We start from the raw sequence: 15,441 nt of genomic DNA, 5'->3' as shown, positions 1-15,441 counted from the left end.
AGGCAGGTGCGTTCGACCAGACCAACATCCTCATACCTAGACGAGCCTTCTTGGAAGTACACTTATCTACTGATACTGAGCAGCTGAATTGTAAGGAAGAAAATGACTGATTCGAGGCCTACTTCATTCGCGATCATATGAACAGTCGAAGTTATCGAGGCGGGCCTTGGGAGCCCTTGAACCGAAAGCAACTGTCATGTTCCCAACACTAGGGACATCTAAAGTGGTTCTCAAGACGAGATTCTAGGTGCTGGTCTCCGAAAGGACTTCAGTTTACCGGCCTCGTTCAAATTTCATCGAGTGTCGGGCGTATTATGGAAGCTAAGGACACATGTGCAGGCAATTGTCATTAGTGACATTGACATACAGATCACAACGATCCTGTCATGTAGAGCCGAATGCTCGATATTCTGATTCTCTGTGCATGGCCGCGCTCGTCGAGAAATCATTGTTGTTGTTGCTCAGTGATGTGTAACTCGAGTTCGAGTCGTCCTTCCCCAACGCACTAGCTCCTCTTGGCGAACAAGGGTCTTCCCGCGCATCGCGAATTTCCAGTCCGACCATCATCACCAACACCAACAAGCCACCTCCGCCTTGCCCCCGCCATTGCGCCTCACACAACATCCACAATGAACCTCTCAGCATTTCGACCGGTGTTCCGGCCCTACAAACCCACCCAAATCTCACAATCCATAAACATCTGGCAAAGAACCGCACAATGGACATGCCCGCAGCAGCAGCAAAAGTCGCAACAATCAGCCTTCTCATCGACACCGAATATGCAGAAGAGGAGTAAAAAGGGACCGGGAAATGATCCTAGGATAAGTACGTCTCCCCCCCTCCCTATATCCCCATCAACGCTCCCTCGTGTAACCCAATCCACCCACCCTCCCATCACCACAACAGCGTCGCTAACACCCCCCACAGCAAACATCCGCTACCACCTCTCCCACCCCCTAACCCCGCGCCCCCTCCACTTCTCCCGCAACCGCTCCCTCCGGCACTGGACAATCCATCGCGCATGGCTGCTCTTCCTGCGCAAGCGTCGCTGGGCTGAAGAACGCGAGTTGGAACGACAATACATGGCCATGCGGTCAGCGTGCGAACACCTGCGCCTCATGGACAACAACGGCAATCTTGTCAAAGAGGAGGAGGCTGGTGGGCGGGGCGCGGATCCGAGTCGTTTGGGAACGAAGGGCAGGGAGGTGGGCAGGTTGTATCGTAGTGCGATGCTCAAGAGGGGGATTTGGGGGAGTGTGCCGGTGGAGTATGGGAGGGTTCAAACGGATTTTCCGGCGAGGGATGGGTGGAATCATGCGTGGACGAGGGATTAGAGATTCGGTTTGGGATGAATGTGTTGGGTCGGGGTGCAGCGATGGGGAGTCGTGTGTATCATATGTGTATAGCAAAAAGGCGGTCGATGTCGTTATTGGCATCACGTGTACATTATTGCGTTACGTTTCTCAGAGATGACAAAAGGATGCATGTAATGTCTCGTGGAAGATTACTGCCTTCTAGCTACTGAGCGTGCCGGTCATTGCCCAAGAATATACAACTAATTGCCAAAGGAGCCGAATGAGTGGATGATGATGGCGCTTTCTCGTCAATCATTAAGCCAACATCTTCGAGTAGATAGCTAGAGCCCGACTAACGTATGTTTCCTCCTCGCTCTGAACTCGGCATCAGAAGCCAGTCTTTTCTCTTTCCAGCTCAATCAAAAACAAAAAAAGTTGTGTGTAATGCAGTTATAAGCGCTCAAACAGCAAATCGCCCATACAGAAGAAAGGAAGAAGAAGAATCGAAAATTGAAGGCCCCAAATATATCGTACCAACTCCAGTTTGTCGTGACTCCGCCCAATGCAGTTGTGTGATATGAAGATAAGAAGAAGATGTAAGATGCAGGGAAACTCCTCTTCGAAGTCTCATAGAACAACGCATCCACACCCTGGATTCTCCTTCTTATCCACACTCAGCAGCGCCGCCCTGGTCGCCGCTTCGAAAACATCATCCACGCCATCCCCTGTCAGGGAACTACATTCGAGGTATTTCCTCGCGCCAATCATATCCTTCATGTCGGCGCCTTGTTTCGGTGTAGTAAACCTCAAGCTCTTCTTGCGCATTTCTTCCTGTGCGAGAGGGTCATCGCGGAGATCTTTTTTCAGGCCGACGAGGATGATGGGGACGGTGGGACAGCGTTCGCGGGCCTCCTCTGCCCACTTGTGCTTGACGTTATCGAGAGAGTCGGGGGAGTCGACGCTGAAGCCGATTAGGATGACGTGCGCTTTGGAGTAGGCGAGGGGACGGAGGCGCTCGTAGTCTTCTTGGCCGGCTGTATCCCATAGCGCGAGTTGCACGGACTTGCCGTCCACTCTACAGTCGGTGACGTAGTTTTCGAAGACGGTTGGGACGTAGCGCTATGACAGGTTAGGATATTGGGGACGGCCTATCGGTCGATGTATTGGACGTACTGTTGGAAAATATCCGAGAGTGAAGACGCTCAGAAGACTAGTCTTGCCGCAAGCACCGTCGCCAATAATGACCAACTTCCTAAAGGCACAAGATCAGCATGTTGTGTGGGTGAAGGGTGCATGGTGTGACAGCGTCGGCGTGACCGAGAGTGGATGTCGGCGCAAACAAGAGGATGAAGTGCAGTGCATGACCGAAAAGAGGAAGAATTGAGCGCGAGTCGATAAAAAGTGGACATGGGGGACATGTAGGGTGGCCTATTTTTAGTCGGTCGTGTCGTTGGACCGGGTGCGCCAATGCAAGCTATGGCGCAAAACCGGGGTGTCTCAGCTCCAGGTCTTGATCGTACCATTGGGAAGGGAGAGGTGCAGTGAGATCTTTTGACAGTGAAATTGCTGGAAAATGCAGAATTCATGTCGTCAAAGTAGAGTCGGACGGAAGGAAATAACGTTGGGAAAAGCAATTGCGCGCGTAAGAAAACGGTCGTGAGAGATCGACATGAGATAAGTTTTGACCAGGGTCCAGAAAGTGAAGATCAAACGTACCTGCGCATTACAGGCTCGCCATTCTGCTGCTGCTGGGCCATTGTGGGGGTGTGTTTGGGGAAATGCCGCACTCAGCGGGAGTCTTGTCCGGAGATGCTGGGTCGGGTTATTGGCCGATGGAGCGCGTTCGCGGTTGCGGTCGTGGGAGAGAGGTGGTGCGCAGGCGGAAGGATACAGCGAAGTAGCCTTGTGTGCGCGAGGGTGTTGTCGGGGTAATGCGAGTGTAATGGCGCGACGACGTGATCTCGGGCCCAACAATGGTGATTGGCGATGTTATGGCTCGCGACGAGCGAGATGTCAATGGCGCGCCGGGGCGGAGACAAGCAACAGACTACCAGCGGAGGGATGGTGAGTGTCGGTGGAGTGAGTGTCGGCGGGTGGGTGTCGAGGTGAAGGCGAAAGCAACGGGTGTGGCCTGCGACAGCAACGGGTGCAATGGGAGAGTAGCAAAAAGCGGTGGTGCAGTAATGAAGTGGACGGGCCGGTGTTTAAGAATGAAGCTTGGGGGACGATCGCAGCGGAGACGAGCACGAGCTAAAGCCACAGACGGCTGGGCTGGGGGACGGGGGACGCTGGCGTGTTAAGGGTGCGGTGTGCGAGAGCGAGTGTGTTGAGATACGAATGAATGGCCGTCGCGGAGCACTTGCACAGCCTCTCGCCCAGTTCCTTCCGTTCCAGAAGACGCCAAGACGTGGCACCTGCGGCAGTGCGAATCGCAACGTCGGTACCACAATGGGCCGTCGACCATCAACAAGAGGCTACGACAGCGCGGCATGTGCTAGCAGCCCGAGCACACGACCCAGAGACGACTGCGTGATTCCAGCGACACCCCCCGCATACTCGAACACTCGCACTCGCAACTGCCCTGGTGTGCGTGACGCCCCTCCAATTCCTCCACCTCCACCTCGCACTTTTGCTCCCCGGTGGCCGTACGCTAGCCCTCCCGCGCCATCGCCCGAGCTATCACCCACTCGACTCCCCAGACCCGCGCTCTAACAGCCGTGCAGCAGGACACCGCGACATACACACACTCCCCCCATGGCCCAGGGAACACGCGGGCCCGCCCCGGCTCAACTGCCGCCCAACGGCACTGCGACGCACGCCCACGATGCCACCCCGACCGCCGTCAACCGCAAGAAGCAGAAGCGACGCGAGAAGGAGGCCGCCAAGCGAGCCGCACAGGAGCCGCCTGCGCCTGCGCCCGCGCGGAATGGCGTGTCGCCTGCCCGAGGGCCGCCCGGCCAGCAGCAGTACGCCGACCCGGAGCTGGACGAGGCGGCGTACGACGAGGGGGAGTACTACTCGGACGAGGAGTACGAGCACGCATACGGCACAAACGGCGACTACCCGCAGGGCTACGGCCACGCCCCAATGCGCAGCGCCGCGGGCAAGAAGACGCGGCGGAAGAAGAAGGCGCCCTCCGCACCCCCTCCGCTGGCCTACACCCAGCATGTCGCATCACGCCTCAGCCCCGCACCCGCCCACCAAATGTCGCCTGCCCACTCGGTCGCGCGCTCCGGCGCCCGCGGCGACCGCATATGGAACACGACGATGCAGGACGAGCGGGACCGCATACGCGAGTTCTGGCTGTCCCTTGGCGAGGACGAGCGCAAGTCGCTCGTCAAGATCGAAAAGGAGGCGGTTCTGCGCAAGATGAAGGAGCAGCAGAAGCACTCGTGCAGCTGCACCGTCTGCGGGCGGAAGCGCACCGCCATCGAGGAGGAGCTGGAGGTTCTATATGATGCATATTACGAAGAACTCGAGCAGTACGCGCACCACCAGCAAGACGTCGGTAGTTTCATTCCCGAGGCTAATTATGGTTATGCGTCCAGTGCTCCTCACCACCCGCGCCCCATGCTGAACCCCCACCCCCCGCCCGGCTCCTACGACGACGACGAAGAAGAGTACGACTCGGGCGAGGAAGAGGAGGAAGACTCCGAATACGACAGCGAGATCTCGTCAGAAGGCGGCTACAGCTCAGGCGAGCGTAGTCTGCCGCCGCCCGAGCCCTCAGACTTCCTCCAGTTTGGCAGCAGTCTGCAGGTCAAAGGTATGCCCGCCCCCTACCCGTGCTGGGAGCATGCTGATTCATCCTTTTAGGTGGCATACTTACGGTTGCTGACGATTTGCTCAAGAACGATGGGAAGAAGTTCATCGAGATGATGGAGCAGCTCGCCGAGCGTAGGATGCAACGGGAAGAAGATGCTCAAGTCCAGGCTCACCCCGGCGCCCAGCACCGATCCTATAGCGGCCACAGTCACAGCGCTCCTCCGCCCGACGAAGACGACTACGACGAAGAGGGCGAAGACGAGGAAGAGTACGACGACGACGACTACGAGGAGGACGAGGAGGATGAGGAAGTGCGTATTCTAGGCTGGACTATCTATCTGCAACTAACCCCGCCCAGGGCGCTATGACCGAGGAGCAACGGATGGAGGAAGGCCGGCGAATGTTCCAGATCTTCGCAGCGCGAATGTTTGAGCAGAGAGTACTCCAGGCGTATCGAGAAAAGGTGGCTGCGGAACGACAGCAAAAGTTACTCGAAGAACTAGCAGAGGAAGATGTGAGGAAAGATGCGAAAGAGGCAAAGAAAGCAAAAGAAGCCCAGAAGCGCAAGGAGAAGAAGGACAAGCAACGGCAGCTGAAGGCCGAACAGGAGGCTCGCAAGGAAGCCGAACGAGCAGCCAAGGAAGCCGAAGCCAAGGCTGCGGAGGAGAAGCGACTAGAGGAACAGCGGAAGAAGCGAGAAGAGCAGCGCAAGAAGAAAGAGGCGGAACGTAAAGCCCAGGAGGAGGAGAAGCAGCGCAAGGAGGCCGAGCGTCTGAAACGACAGCAGGAAGAGCGCGAGCGGCAACAGGAGGCAGAGAGGAAAGCACGCGAACAGAAAGCCCTCGAGAAAAAGGCCAAAGACGAGGCGAAACGAAAGGAACGTGAAGAGCGGGAAGCGAGGGAGAGAGAAGCGAAAGAGAAGAAGGCGCAGGAGGACAAGGACCGCAAGGAACGGGACTCGAAGACCAAAGGCCAAACACGCAAGGAGGACCAAGCCGCCGCTGCAGCTGCCCACAACGCTATTGCTGGTGCGAAAAAGGCCTCACAGCCAGTGGCAGTTGCGCTGCCTCCTCAATTGCTAAAGCAAAATTCGTCTACGGGAATACCATCGCCCCAGGTCACACCAGCTGTACCGAAGGCTCCAACCCCGAACCGACCGCGCCAAACATCGCACCAGACCTCTCACGGCTCATCGCCAAAGACTCCCCATGCTACTCTAGGAACAAGCAAGTCGACATCCCCAACCTCCCAGCTGCCAAACCAGTCGATACCAAGGTCGATTTTGACGAAACCGCCAATTCAACAGCAAGGCTTAGGAACTCCGCATGGGCAGCCATCGTCTCCGATGCCTCCTATGGGACCACCGCCAGGTATGCAAGGGCCGCCAGGACTGGGTATGAATATGCCTCCAGGGCTGAACGGCTTCCCTGGCCATGGATCGATGATGCCTGGAATGATGGGACCACGTCCAAACATACCGTTCTTTCCTCAACCAGCGCCCCAGAGCTTCCGTGGATTCCCACCTCCCGGCATGCACACACCAGGTGCACTTCCAATTGGCCGTGGTTTCCCGATGGAAGGACCCCCAGGCTTCCCAGCACCTCCAGGCTTCACTGCGCCAATGCCATCCGCCTTTCCGATAGGTATGCCGACGCACTCGCGACAGGGCTCGGGGTCGTTCGAACGTCTCTCAAACGAGAGTCCCATCACTGGTCCTCAAGCACAACCCATCCAACGGCCAACGCCTATCAAGCGCCCTTCAAGCGTGAAGGCTGGCGATGAAAATGGACAACAGGGCGCTGATGTAGACGAACTGGCGAATCACCTAGGTAGTAAAGCGCTGCTGGACGACGATGACGACATTCCAGAATTACCCGATCGCCGCCCAAGCATGCAACAACACGGCTCAGTGAGAGCGCCATCATTCGGCTTCGCAGACATACCCGGTTCGCAGTATGGATCGTTCGGAGCACCAGGCGGCGGCAGCATCTGGGGCACACCACCCCTACAGGGCTTTCACTCCGGAGCCAACTGGGGCAACTCGCCAACTTCCAACATCTTCAACAGCCCCTTTTCCATGAACACCACGCGACCCCTCGAACGCAACGCAAACGAGCAGCGCATAGTCTGGCTCCGCCGTACCATCTGCGCCGCATGCAAGACCCTCGCTCCTCGCGCCTCCGACGCAGACGGCTACGTCGATGCGTCGGAAGTACATCGCCAAGTCGAGGCTTCACGCGGTGCTATGGATCCTGCTGTCTCGGTCGATGAGATCAAGGAGGCGTGCGATATCCTCGATGTTACGCATACCAATGGCGGCGGTAGTCTGGAGTACAAAGAAGATGCCAGTGGCAGGTTGTCGCATATCAAGTTTAGTGATGGTGCGATACAGGCTCCTCCTTCGAGCTTGGGCGAGATTGGCAGTCCTGTTCCTGGCCACAGCGTTCTTGCTGGTGGGTTTGGAGGCAGGTTTCCTGGATTGGGACCGCAGGGGTTCTGAGATGTTGATCGGTCTCCTCTCTTTCTGTTGGACTGTTCCATTCTTTTCTTTTGGCAATCAGTTGTCGGCCCACTCGTGCTGAGTCTCTGTTCTCTCATGCTTGTTTCTTTAGTAGATGAGAGACGAGTTGTCGGTCTAGTCTAGTCTCTTCCTCTTGTGGTTGATGGATGCCAAGTGGAGGTAATCTAGTCGCTGAGAGATGTGCCATGATGAAACTCAGATGTGCTTTGAATACATGATGTGATGTGATATTGTTGTTAACAACACACTATTAGCTACGATATTTGTTGAACCGCCCAGACTCGATTACTCTATCTTGTTTGTTTGCAACACAGCACAATGTCAAGATGCTGACAGAATTGACAACATGCCTCAGAAAATGTAGGCAACGTTCTACGTAGTTCGACGTTGACGGGTAGTGTCGGACGATCCCCACCCAGTACACCGGAACACCGAACGTTGTGGCAACGTTGTAAGAGGAGCGGTCAAGGCCGCCGCCTCGTACCAGTGTCACAAAACCCCGCAATTGCGACATCCCACCACCTCAGAAGATGCATCTAGCCATAGCACCGTAAGAATGTGACGTCGGATAGTAGTCTTACAGATGACTAGGTTTGAGCAGCCTTATAATTTGGTCGAGAAGGGGGCGAATTCCTGCGCTGTCCTCTCTATTAATAGGATGAAGCTGGTAAAAACGTGGTTAGCCAGGCACGCATCATCATCGTCGGTCCTGCATCGTCATCCCTGCGTTCAGCATCCCTGCTAGCGTGTGTCCGCCGGCGGGGTCGTGAGAGCCTCATAGCTGAGCTTGCTACAACGCCGAACATTCTACGTCTTTTCTTACTTCAATTGAACCATTATTTTACACCACCCGTTCTATTCAGACCGTTACATCTCATTTCTCACATCCCTCACTTAGACAAACCACACACACATCATGTCCGACCCCATCGCCGACGCTGCGCAAAAGCACCCTGCGCCCGAGGGCCTTAAGTACACATACGGTACTGCTGGTGTAAGTTCAGGAGACCATGATTTGAGAGATTGAAGCATTGAGATGCTAACAGAGAGTCTAGTTCCGAACAAAAGCGTAAGCCATCCCCTACGTTCATACGATAGATGGCTGCGATGCCAGCTATCGAGTACCTCCGCGCGCGCGTCGCAGCTGGCGGATCTTCCACCACTACCCCGAACGCCAACCCTCGTCACGCACAAAACTCCCGAACTACGCTTACCATAACAGTGATGTTCTCGACTCCGTCCTCACTCGCGTTGGTCTCATTGCGGCGCTGCGGTCGCGGGCGCTCAAGGGAAAATGGATCGGTGTCATGATCACCGCTTCGCATAATCCTCCTCAAGACAATGGCGTAAAGCTCGTCGAACCAATGGTACATGTCTTTTTCCAATATGAAGGAAGACTGGGCTAACTAATTTCTAGGGCAACATGCTGCAAGAGGAGTGGGAGGTCATCAGCACCGAGATGGCGAACAAGGCCACCCCCGAAGACGTCTCCAAATACTACCGCGAAATCGCTGCCCAGAATAAGATCGACCTCAACACGCCCGCACGCGTTGTCGTAGCCCGCGACACAAGAGCCTCTGGTTCAAGGCTTCTCGGATGCCTCATCGATGGCTTGAACAGCGCCGGTGCTGAAGTCAAAGACTACGGCTTCCTTACCACGCCACAATTACACTACATGGTTAGGTGCTTGAACACCGAAGGTACTAAGGATGCCTACGGTACGCCTACCGAGAAGGGCTACTACGAGAAGTTCGGTGCAGCATTCAAGACCGCGCTGCGTGGAAAGAAGCCTTCTGGTAGTCTTACAGTCGACGGTGCCAATGGCGTCGGTGGCCCGAAGCTGAACGAGCTCATCAAGTACCTTCCCACCAAGGAAGAAGGCGGCCTTGAGATCTCCGTCATCAACGACAACGTTATCAAGCCCGAGAGCCTGAACGTCGACGTAAGCAAACATATCTACAAGTACTGGAACTTTGCTAATTCGAGAACAGTGCGGTGCAGACTACGTCAAGACCAACCAGCGGGCGCCCCCTTCGTCCAAGGCTGGACCTGGCGATCGATGCTGCTCACTCGATGGTGACGCTGACCGCGTAGTATACTACTTCAAAGATGAGAAGAACGTGTTCCGATTACTCGACGGTGACCGCATCGCGACTCTCGTGGCTTCCTTCCTCGGCGACACCGTCCGTCAAAGTGGACTGGCAGACAAGCTCAAGATCGGAGTTGTGCAAACCGCCTACGCCAACGGCGCCGCCACGAAGTACGTCGAAGACAACCTCAAGCTCAAGGTCGACTGCACACCTACCGGTGTGAAGTACCTGCACCACGCAGCCGAAAAGCTAGATATCGGCGTCTACTTCGAAGCCAACGGCCACGGCACCGTCATCTTCTCGCACGACACCCTCGACACAATCGAGAAGCACGAGCCCCGCAACCCCGGCGAGAAGGAAGCCCTCGACGTCCTGCGCGCCTGCATCAACCTCATCAACCAGTCCGTCGGCGACGCCCTCTCCGACTTCCTCCTCGTCGAAGTCGTCCTCGCACACAAGCACTGGGGCTGCCAGGAATGGCTCTCAACCTACAGCGACCTGCCCAACCGCCTCCTCAAAGTCCTCGTCAACGACCGCACCATCTTCAAGACCACAGACGCCGAACGCAAACTCACCAGCCCAGAGGGTCTCCAGTCGCAAATCGACAAGGAAGTGCAGAAAGTCCGCCAAGGTCGTTCATTTGCCCGCGCTAGTGGGACAGAAGACGCCGTCCGCGTTTACGCTGAAGCTGAGACGAGGGCTGAGGCTGATGACCTTGCGAGGAAGGTTAGTGAGCTTGTGAAGGCTGCGGGTAGCAACTAGGAGTTGTTTGTGGGAATAGAGCTGTTGGTGATAATCGTCCTGGGCACATGGATTCTCATGCTCTTGCATCGCCTGTACGCCTCTATTGAACTCAGCCTGCATATAGTAGAGGCTGGAGGCGAGTTTTATTATTGGGACGGAGGGATGGATGGATGAGTCAATGAAGGGGATATGATTGCTAGCAAGGGTAGATCAGGTGGGATAAAAGCGAAATTCACTGATTTGTTCAAGTTTGGGGTGTGATTGTGTGATGGTGGTATTGATTAATTGTTTGGCTGATTGGATGTGTGCCTTGATGGCTGTTTTAAACCCACCATCCTTCCTCTCTCCGAGAAAAAATGACTACAAGATTTCCGTTTAAAGATCACGGTAGGGTCAATCTGACGGTCAAGATGTAACGTGTGATTTCTGAAGCATCTGTTCAGTGCGATTTGAGCTTTGTCGGTGTTGTTGTGCTGTATTTGGTTTTGCGGGCATGTCCGAATCGGGTAACTTGTGGAATTGCTGTTGATTTCGGTGGCAGGTGCCTGGTTTGTTACCACGGGACTGAAAGTCACGTTTGCTCTTGGTTATGATGGGAGAGGACGCTGATATCTGGATGTGGCTTTTGTTGTTAGAGTGCGGTGAGAAGGAATGTTTTTGGACAAGATGTTAGGCTTCTCGGATGGATTGCTGGGTAGATTGGTGGGCAGATTGATGAGGGTCGTGGTGATGGTGGGATGTAAGCGCGTTATCATCATCTTGTCCGATTTGGTCTTGACGGGGCCTCTCAGCGCCAGTACTGGCGAGACACTCCCTGAGGAACAAATTCATGGCATCGCAAAGCAGAGTATCTCCAAGATGGCTCGGTGTTCCTTCCATCTTCCCCACTTCAGACACACATCGCATTTCACCGCTGGCTAGGATCTCGGCAGCACCGAGTACACGGATCATCGGCACCCAATAAAACTCCTCGCATCCCACGATCCATCTCCAAGCATAAACGTGGCCCATTTCATATCGTCCGAAACATGCATATTTGAAACGAGAGTGGACTGGACAAGCCTCATCAAATCCGAAGAGCCGCCTGCGCACCGCCACATTTCCGTATCTCATTCGTCGAGTTATGCATCGCGTTACCTACCGCGTCACTTGGTACAAACTTGATCGAACTTGCGTGAGCGGGTGGCAGTGCAAAAGCATAGTGCAGCTTCATTCTCCCGCTCTCCGCAAACTACTCCGGGCTCACTAAGGGGCGATCTCTCTGGAAAATCTTAGAGCAGCTGGCCAGGCCCTTCAGGCCAAAAATAAAAACCACCCGCCAGAGATGCCATGGCAGAGCCGCGTACCCGGCGTTAAAACGGCGCGTTGGGACAGCCAATGGCTGGGCGTGCCTGGGGGAAGGCGGCTAGGGTCTGGCTCTAGCGAGGCGTCACAGCTCCCTCTAGCGCCGACATCTTGACAGGGCACGACAGGGATCGACGGCCCTTTTCCATCCGCTCTCACGGGCAAGGGACGCGAGGCACTGCTCGTAGCTCTGAACTCTCTCTCACTGCCGTTACTGCTTACTGCTGCAGTTGCTTGCTTCACTCTTGGCTTTCCTTACACTTGCTTTGTACACTCTTTCTGCTTTGCGCGTATACCCACTTGTTATCTTTCCTTGTGAAGAGCAGGCCGCCGAATAAACCCGAATACGACCAACGGCGATCTTTACGATACAGCAGATCATACTCAGATCTCAGTGAGAGAGAGGGGAACACGAGGAAGACATGCGCTGAGCTCTCGGACCCGAGATCGACCCCCAATACCACGTGTACCCATCACACGTGCTACCACACTCGCTACCACACCTTCGCTACACGTTACACCCGTCACTCGCTATGGCATCCACAGTACCGAACGTGCTGCTCCGGCGGGACCTGAGCATAGAGCAGAAGTTCGAGCAGTTGATGACAGAAAATGCCCTGGGCGCTTCGGTACATGCAGCCCTAATCTATCGCATACAATACTAACACCCCCAGGTATCCCAAGACTCCGTCCTCGTCGCTATCGGCACATCCTTCGGCATCACCGCCGCCATTTTCATACTTTTCCTTCTACTACGCCCTTTTAATACTATCGTTTACGCGCCCCGTCTCCGACACACCGACGAGAAACACCGACCGCCGCCTCTCGACAAATCCCTGTTCGCGTGGTACAAGCCCGTGTTCAAGACAAACGAACCCGAATATGTTGAGAAGATTGGACTGGATGCGACCATCTTCCTGCGTTTTGCACGCATGTGCAGGAACATGTTTGTCGTACTCGCCATCGTTGGCTGTGCGGTTATCGTTCCCGTCAACGTCATCAAGTCGGTGGAATTCCAGAAGAATTTCGACGGAGATATGAGCGGCAAGATCATCTTCCTGATGACACCTAGAGATCTATTCGGTCAGGTTTTCTGGGCTTTCGTCGTGCTGGCATACCTTATCGACATCATCGTTTGCGGTTTCTTGTGGTGGATGTACCGCGCTGTACACAGGATGAGACGCCAGTACCTCGAGCATCCAGACTACCAGAATAGTCTGCACGCGCGGACGTTGATGGTTACGGATATCGACCGTAGCTTTCGCAGTGACCAGGGCATCGTCGAGGTTACGGATAGCTTGAAGACTACGCCAGAGGTGCCCCGCGCATCCATCGGACGCAACGTGAAGGATATCCCAGATCTCATCGAGGCACACGAAGAAGCCGTTATTGAGCTGGAGAAGATATTGGCGAAATACCTGAAGAACCCAAACAAGTTACCCGCCGAGCGACCGTTATGTACTCCCTCGAAGAAAGACCCAGAGTTCACCGATAAGGCGCAAAAGGTGGATGCAATTGACTACCTCACAGCGCGCATCCAGCGACTGGAGAGCAAGATCAAGGAGGTCCGGGAGACGATCGACAAGCGCGATGCTCTATCGTACGGATTCGCTAGCTACGAGAGTATCGACTCTGCGCACATGGTCGCCTTCGCAGCCCGCAGCAAGCACGTCAAAGGCACCACCGTCCGACTTGCACCCAAGCCAAAGGATATCATCTGGAAAAACCTTACCCTTGACCCCAAGACGCGACGATGGAGGAGGACCGTGAACAACTTCTGGATCACCCTGCTTACGCTCCTGTACTTCATCCCTAACGCCCTGATCGCCGTCTTCCTGTCCAAGCTCTCCAACCTAGGTTTTGTGTGGCCTACCTTCCAGACCGAACTAGCCGCCCACGCCGATTTCTGGGCCGTCGTCCAAGGTCTCGCAGCTCCGGCACTTACCTCGCTCTTCTACTACTTCCTGCCCATCATCTTCCGTCGCTTGTCCATCAAGGCCGGAGACACGACCAAGACCTCCCGAGAGCGCCATGTCACAGCACAATTATACGCCTTCTTCGTCTTTAATAACCTGTTCGTCTTCTCGCTCTTCAGCGCCGTCTTCGGTATGATTGTCATGATTGTCAATCTCGCGACCCAGGAACACGTTCCCTTCATGGATATCCTACGCCAAATCAAGTTCTTCGACACGACCATGCGTACCCTATGCGAAGTCTCGCCCTTTTGGGTTACCTGGCTCGTCCAGCGTAACTTGGGCGCTGCTATCGATCTAGCTCAGGCGGTCAATCTGGCGTGGGGAAGTTTCTCGCGCAAGTTCTTGAACCCGACGCCTAGGGAGCTGATCAGTCGGACTGCGCCGCCGCCGTTTGACTATGCGAGTTACTACAATTACTTTTTGTTTTACTCGACGGTTGCGCTGTGTTTTGCGCCGTTGCAGCCGATTACGCTGGTTATTGTGGCGATTTACTTTACACTCGATAGCTGGATGAAGAAGTATCTTCTGATGTGAGTCTTAACTCCAAAACCCTCAAATACCCCGCTGACATATGATTAGGTACGTCTTCTGCACCAAGAACGAATCTGGTGGCGCCTTCTGGCGTGTACTCTTCAACCGCATGCTCGTTGGCACTTTCTTCTCCAACTGCATCGTTGCACTGCTGGTCGTAGCCCGTGGTTACGAACACAAATGGACCATGCTAGCCGCCATGGCCCCTCTCCCTCTCGGCTTGATCGCCTTCAAATTCTACTGCAAGAACGCCTTCGACCACTCGCTCAAGTACTACACCCAAGGCACACGCGCCAAGGGTACCGAAGCCCCAACCCCAATCGACAAGGAATCGCGCCGAAGAGATCGCGTTGCCGTGCGATTCGGGTAAGGCATCTACATTCTACAAAGACAAACACGATTTACTGACGTTACCTTCTAGCCACCCAGCCCTATACCAAAAGCTCACCGTCCCCATGGTGCACGAAAAATCCAAACACCTCCTCGCCGAAGTCTACCGCGGCCGCCTCGACGGCGACATTGGCGACACCGCCGCCTTCTCTGACGTCTACACCATGAAACGCATGTCCAAAGAACACCCTGGTAAAACCGCCGCCTCAGCCAACATCACCAGCGGTGGTGGAACCGGCCCCTTTGAATTCGTGTCGGAATCGAATATGGACTTTGAGAATTATAAAAACAGACCTGAGTTTAGCGATGAACACGGCGGCGAGGGCAGTTTGTATGGCGGTAGTACGGTGGGGAGGCCTGATACACCGGGGAGTCATTGGGGCCGCGATAACTCCACTAATAATAGTGATCGCGGGAGGAGTACAAGTCGTGATTCTGAGAGGACGATGCGAGATGATCCGGGCGTTTTGTACCCACAAGGGTACCATCAGACACCCAGTGCGTTGCGCGAGTACAGTCCTAGTCCTAGCTTGGATTTGAGGGGCGTGGATAGTAGAGAGAGTCCGTATGAGATTGGAGGAGGGGATCAGGGGAGGTTGGTTAGTGGGGCTGCACCTATGGGTGTTGGGCATGGGCAACAGCAGTATACGCCGTATAGTCCTAGTAGGGATGGGGCGAGGGATTACTTTGCTAGGTAGTAAGAGGTGGATGACGAATTTCATTGTGTTTATATAGCGGCATCTAGATGGGCGTCGTATCATTCTTCGAGATTATAGATACCAGAA

At 55.0% G+C, this 15,441-nt stretch overlaps 5 protein-coding genes across 5 annotated transcripts; 4 read left to right on the top strand and 1 right to left on the bottom strand.

Moving 5' to 3' along the window:
* Positions 1–629: 629 nt before the first annotated feature.
* Positions 630–1,334, top strand: J4E90_000027 (uncharacterized protein; the record flags this gene model as incomplete). The annotated part of the gene is made up of 2 exons (XM_051429625.1): positions 630–825; positions 928–1,334. The coding sequence occupies 2 exons, from the start codon at positions 630–632 to the stop codon at positions 1,332–1,334; spliced, it is 603 nt and encodes a 200-aa protein (XP_051295112.1).
* Positions 1,335–1,922: 588 nt separating this feature from the next.
* On the bottom strand, positions 1,923–3,052 carry RHO2 (Rho GTPase; the record flags this gene model as incomplete). The annotated part of the gene is made up of 3 exons (XM_051429624.1): positions 1,923–2,414; positions 2,469–2,547; positions 3,012–3,052. 3 exons carry the CDS (start codon positions 3,050–3,052, stop codon positions 1,923–1,925), a joined length of 612 nt encoding a protein of 203 aa, XP_051295111.1.
* Positions 3,053–4,049: 997 nt separating this feature from the next.
* On the top strand, positions 4,050–7,560 carry J4E90_000025 (uncharacterized protein; the record flags this gene model as incomplete). The annotated part of the gene is made up of 3 exons (XM_051429623.1): positions 4,050–5,061; positions 5,112–5,371; positions 5,419–7,560. 3 exons carry the CDS (start codon positions 4,050–4,052, stop codon positions 7,558–7,560), a joined length of 3,414 nt encoding a protein of 1,137 aa, XP_051295110.1.
* A 937-nt stretch (positions 7,561–8,497) lies between these two features.
* Positions 8,498–10,433, top strand: J4E90_000024 (uncharacterized protein; the record flags this gene model as incomplete). Its single annotated transcript, XM_051429622.1, has 5 exons — positions 8,498–8,575; positions 8,637–8,650; positions 8,804–8,948; positions 8,999–9,523; positions 9,573–10,433. 5 exons carry the CDS (start codon positions 8,498–8,500, stop codon positions 10,431–10,433), a joined length of 1,623 nt encoding a protein of 540 aa, XP_051295109.1.
* Positions 10,434–12,292: 1,859 nt separating this feature from the next.
* Positions 12,293–15,354, top strand: J4E90_000023 (uncharacterized protein; the record flags this gene model as incomplete). The annotated part of the gene is made up of 4 exons (XM_051429621.1): positions 12,293–12,388; positions 12,434–14,265; positions 14,315–14,632; positions 14,688–15,354. The coding sequence occupies 4 exons, from the start codon at positions 12,293–12,295 to the stop codon at positions 15,352–15,354; spliced, it is 2,913 nt and encodes a 970-aa protein (XP_051295108.1).
* Positions 15,355–15,441: the final 87 nt, after the last annotated feature.

This window comes from Alternaria incomplexa, assembly GCF_024043165.1.
Source record: "Alternaria incomplexa strain BMP 0042 chromosome Unknown scaffold_1, whole genome shotgun sequence".
Classification (NCBI taxonomy): Eukaryota; Fungi; Ascomycota; class Dothideomycetes; order Pleosporales; family Pleosporaceae; genus Alternaria; species Alternaria incomplexa.
Note: the sequence above shows the minus strand (reverse complement) of the source record. Positions and strands in the feature narration are given on the sequence as shown.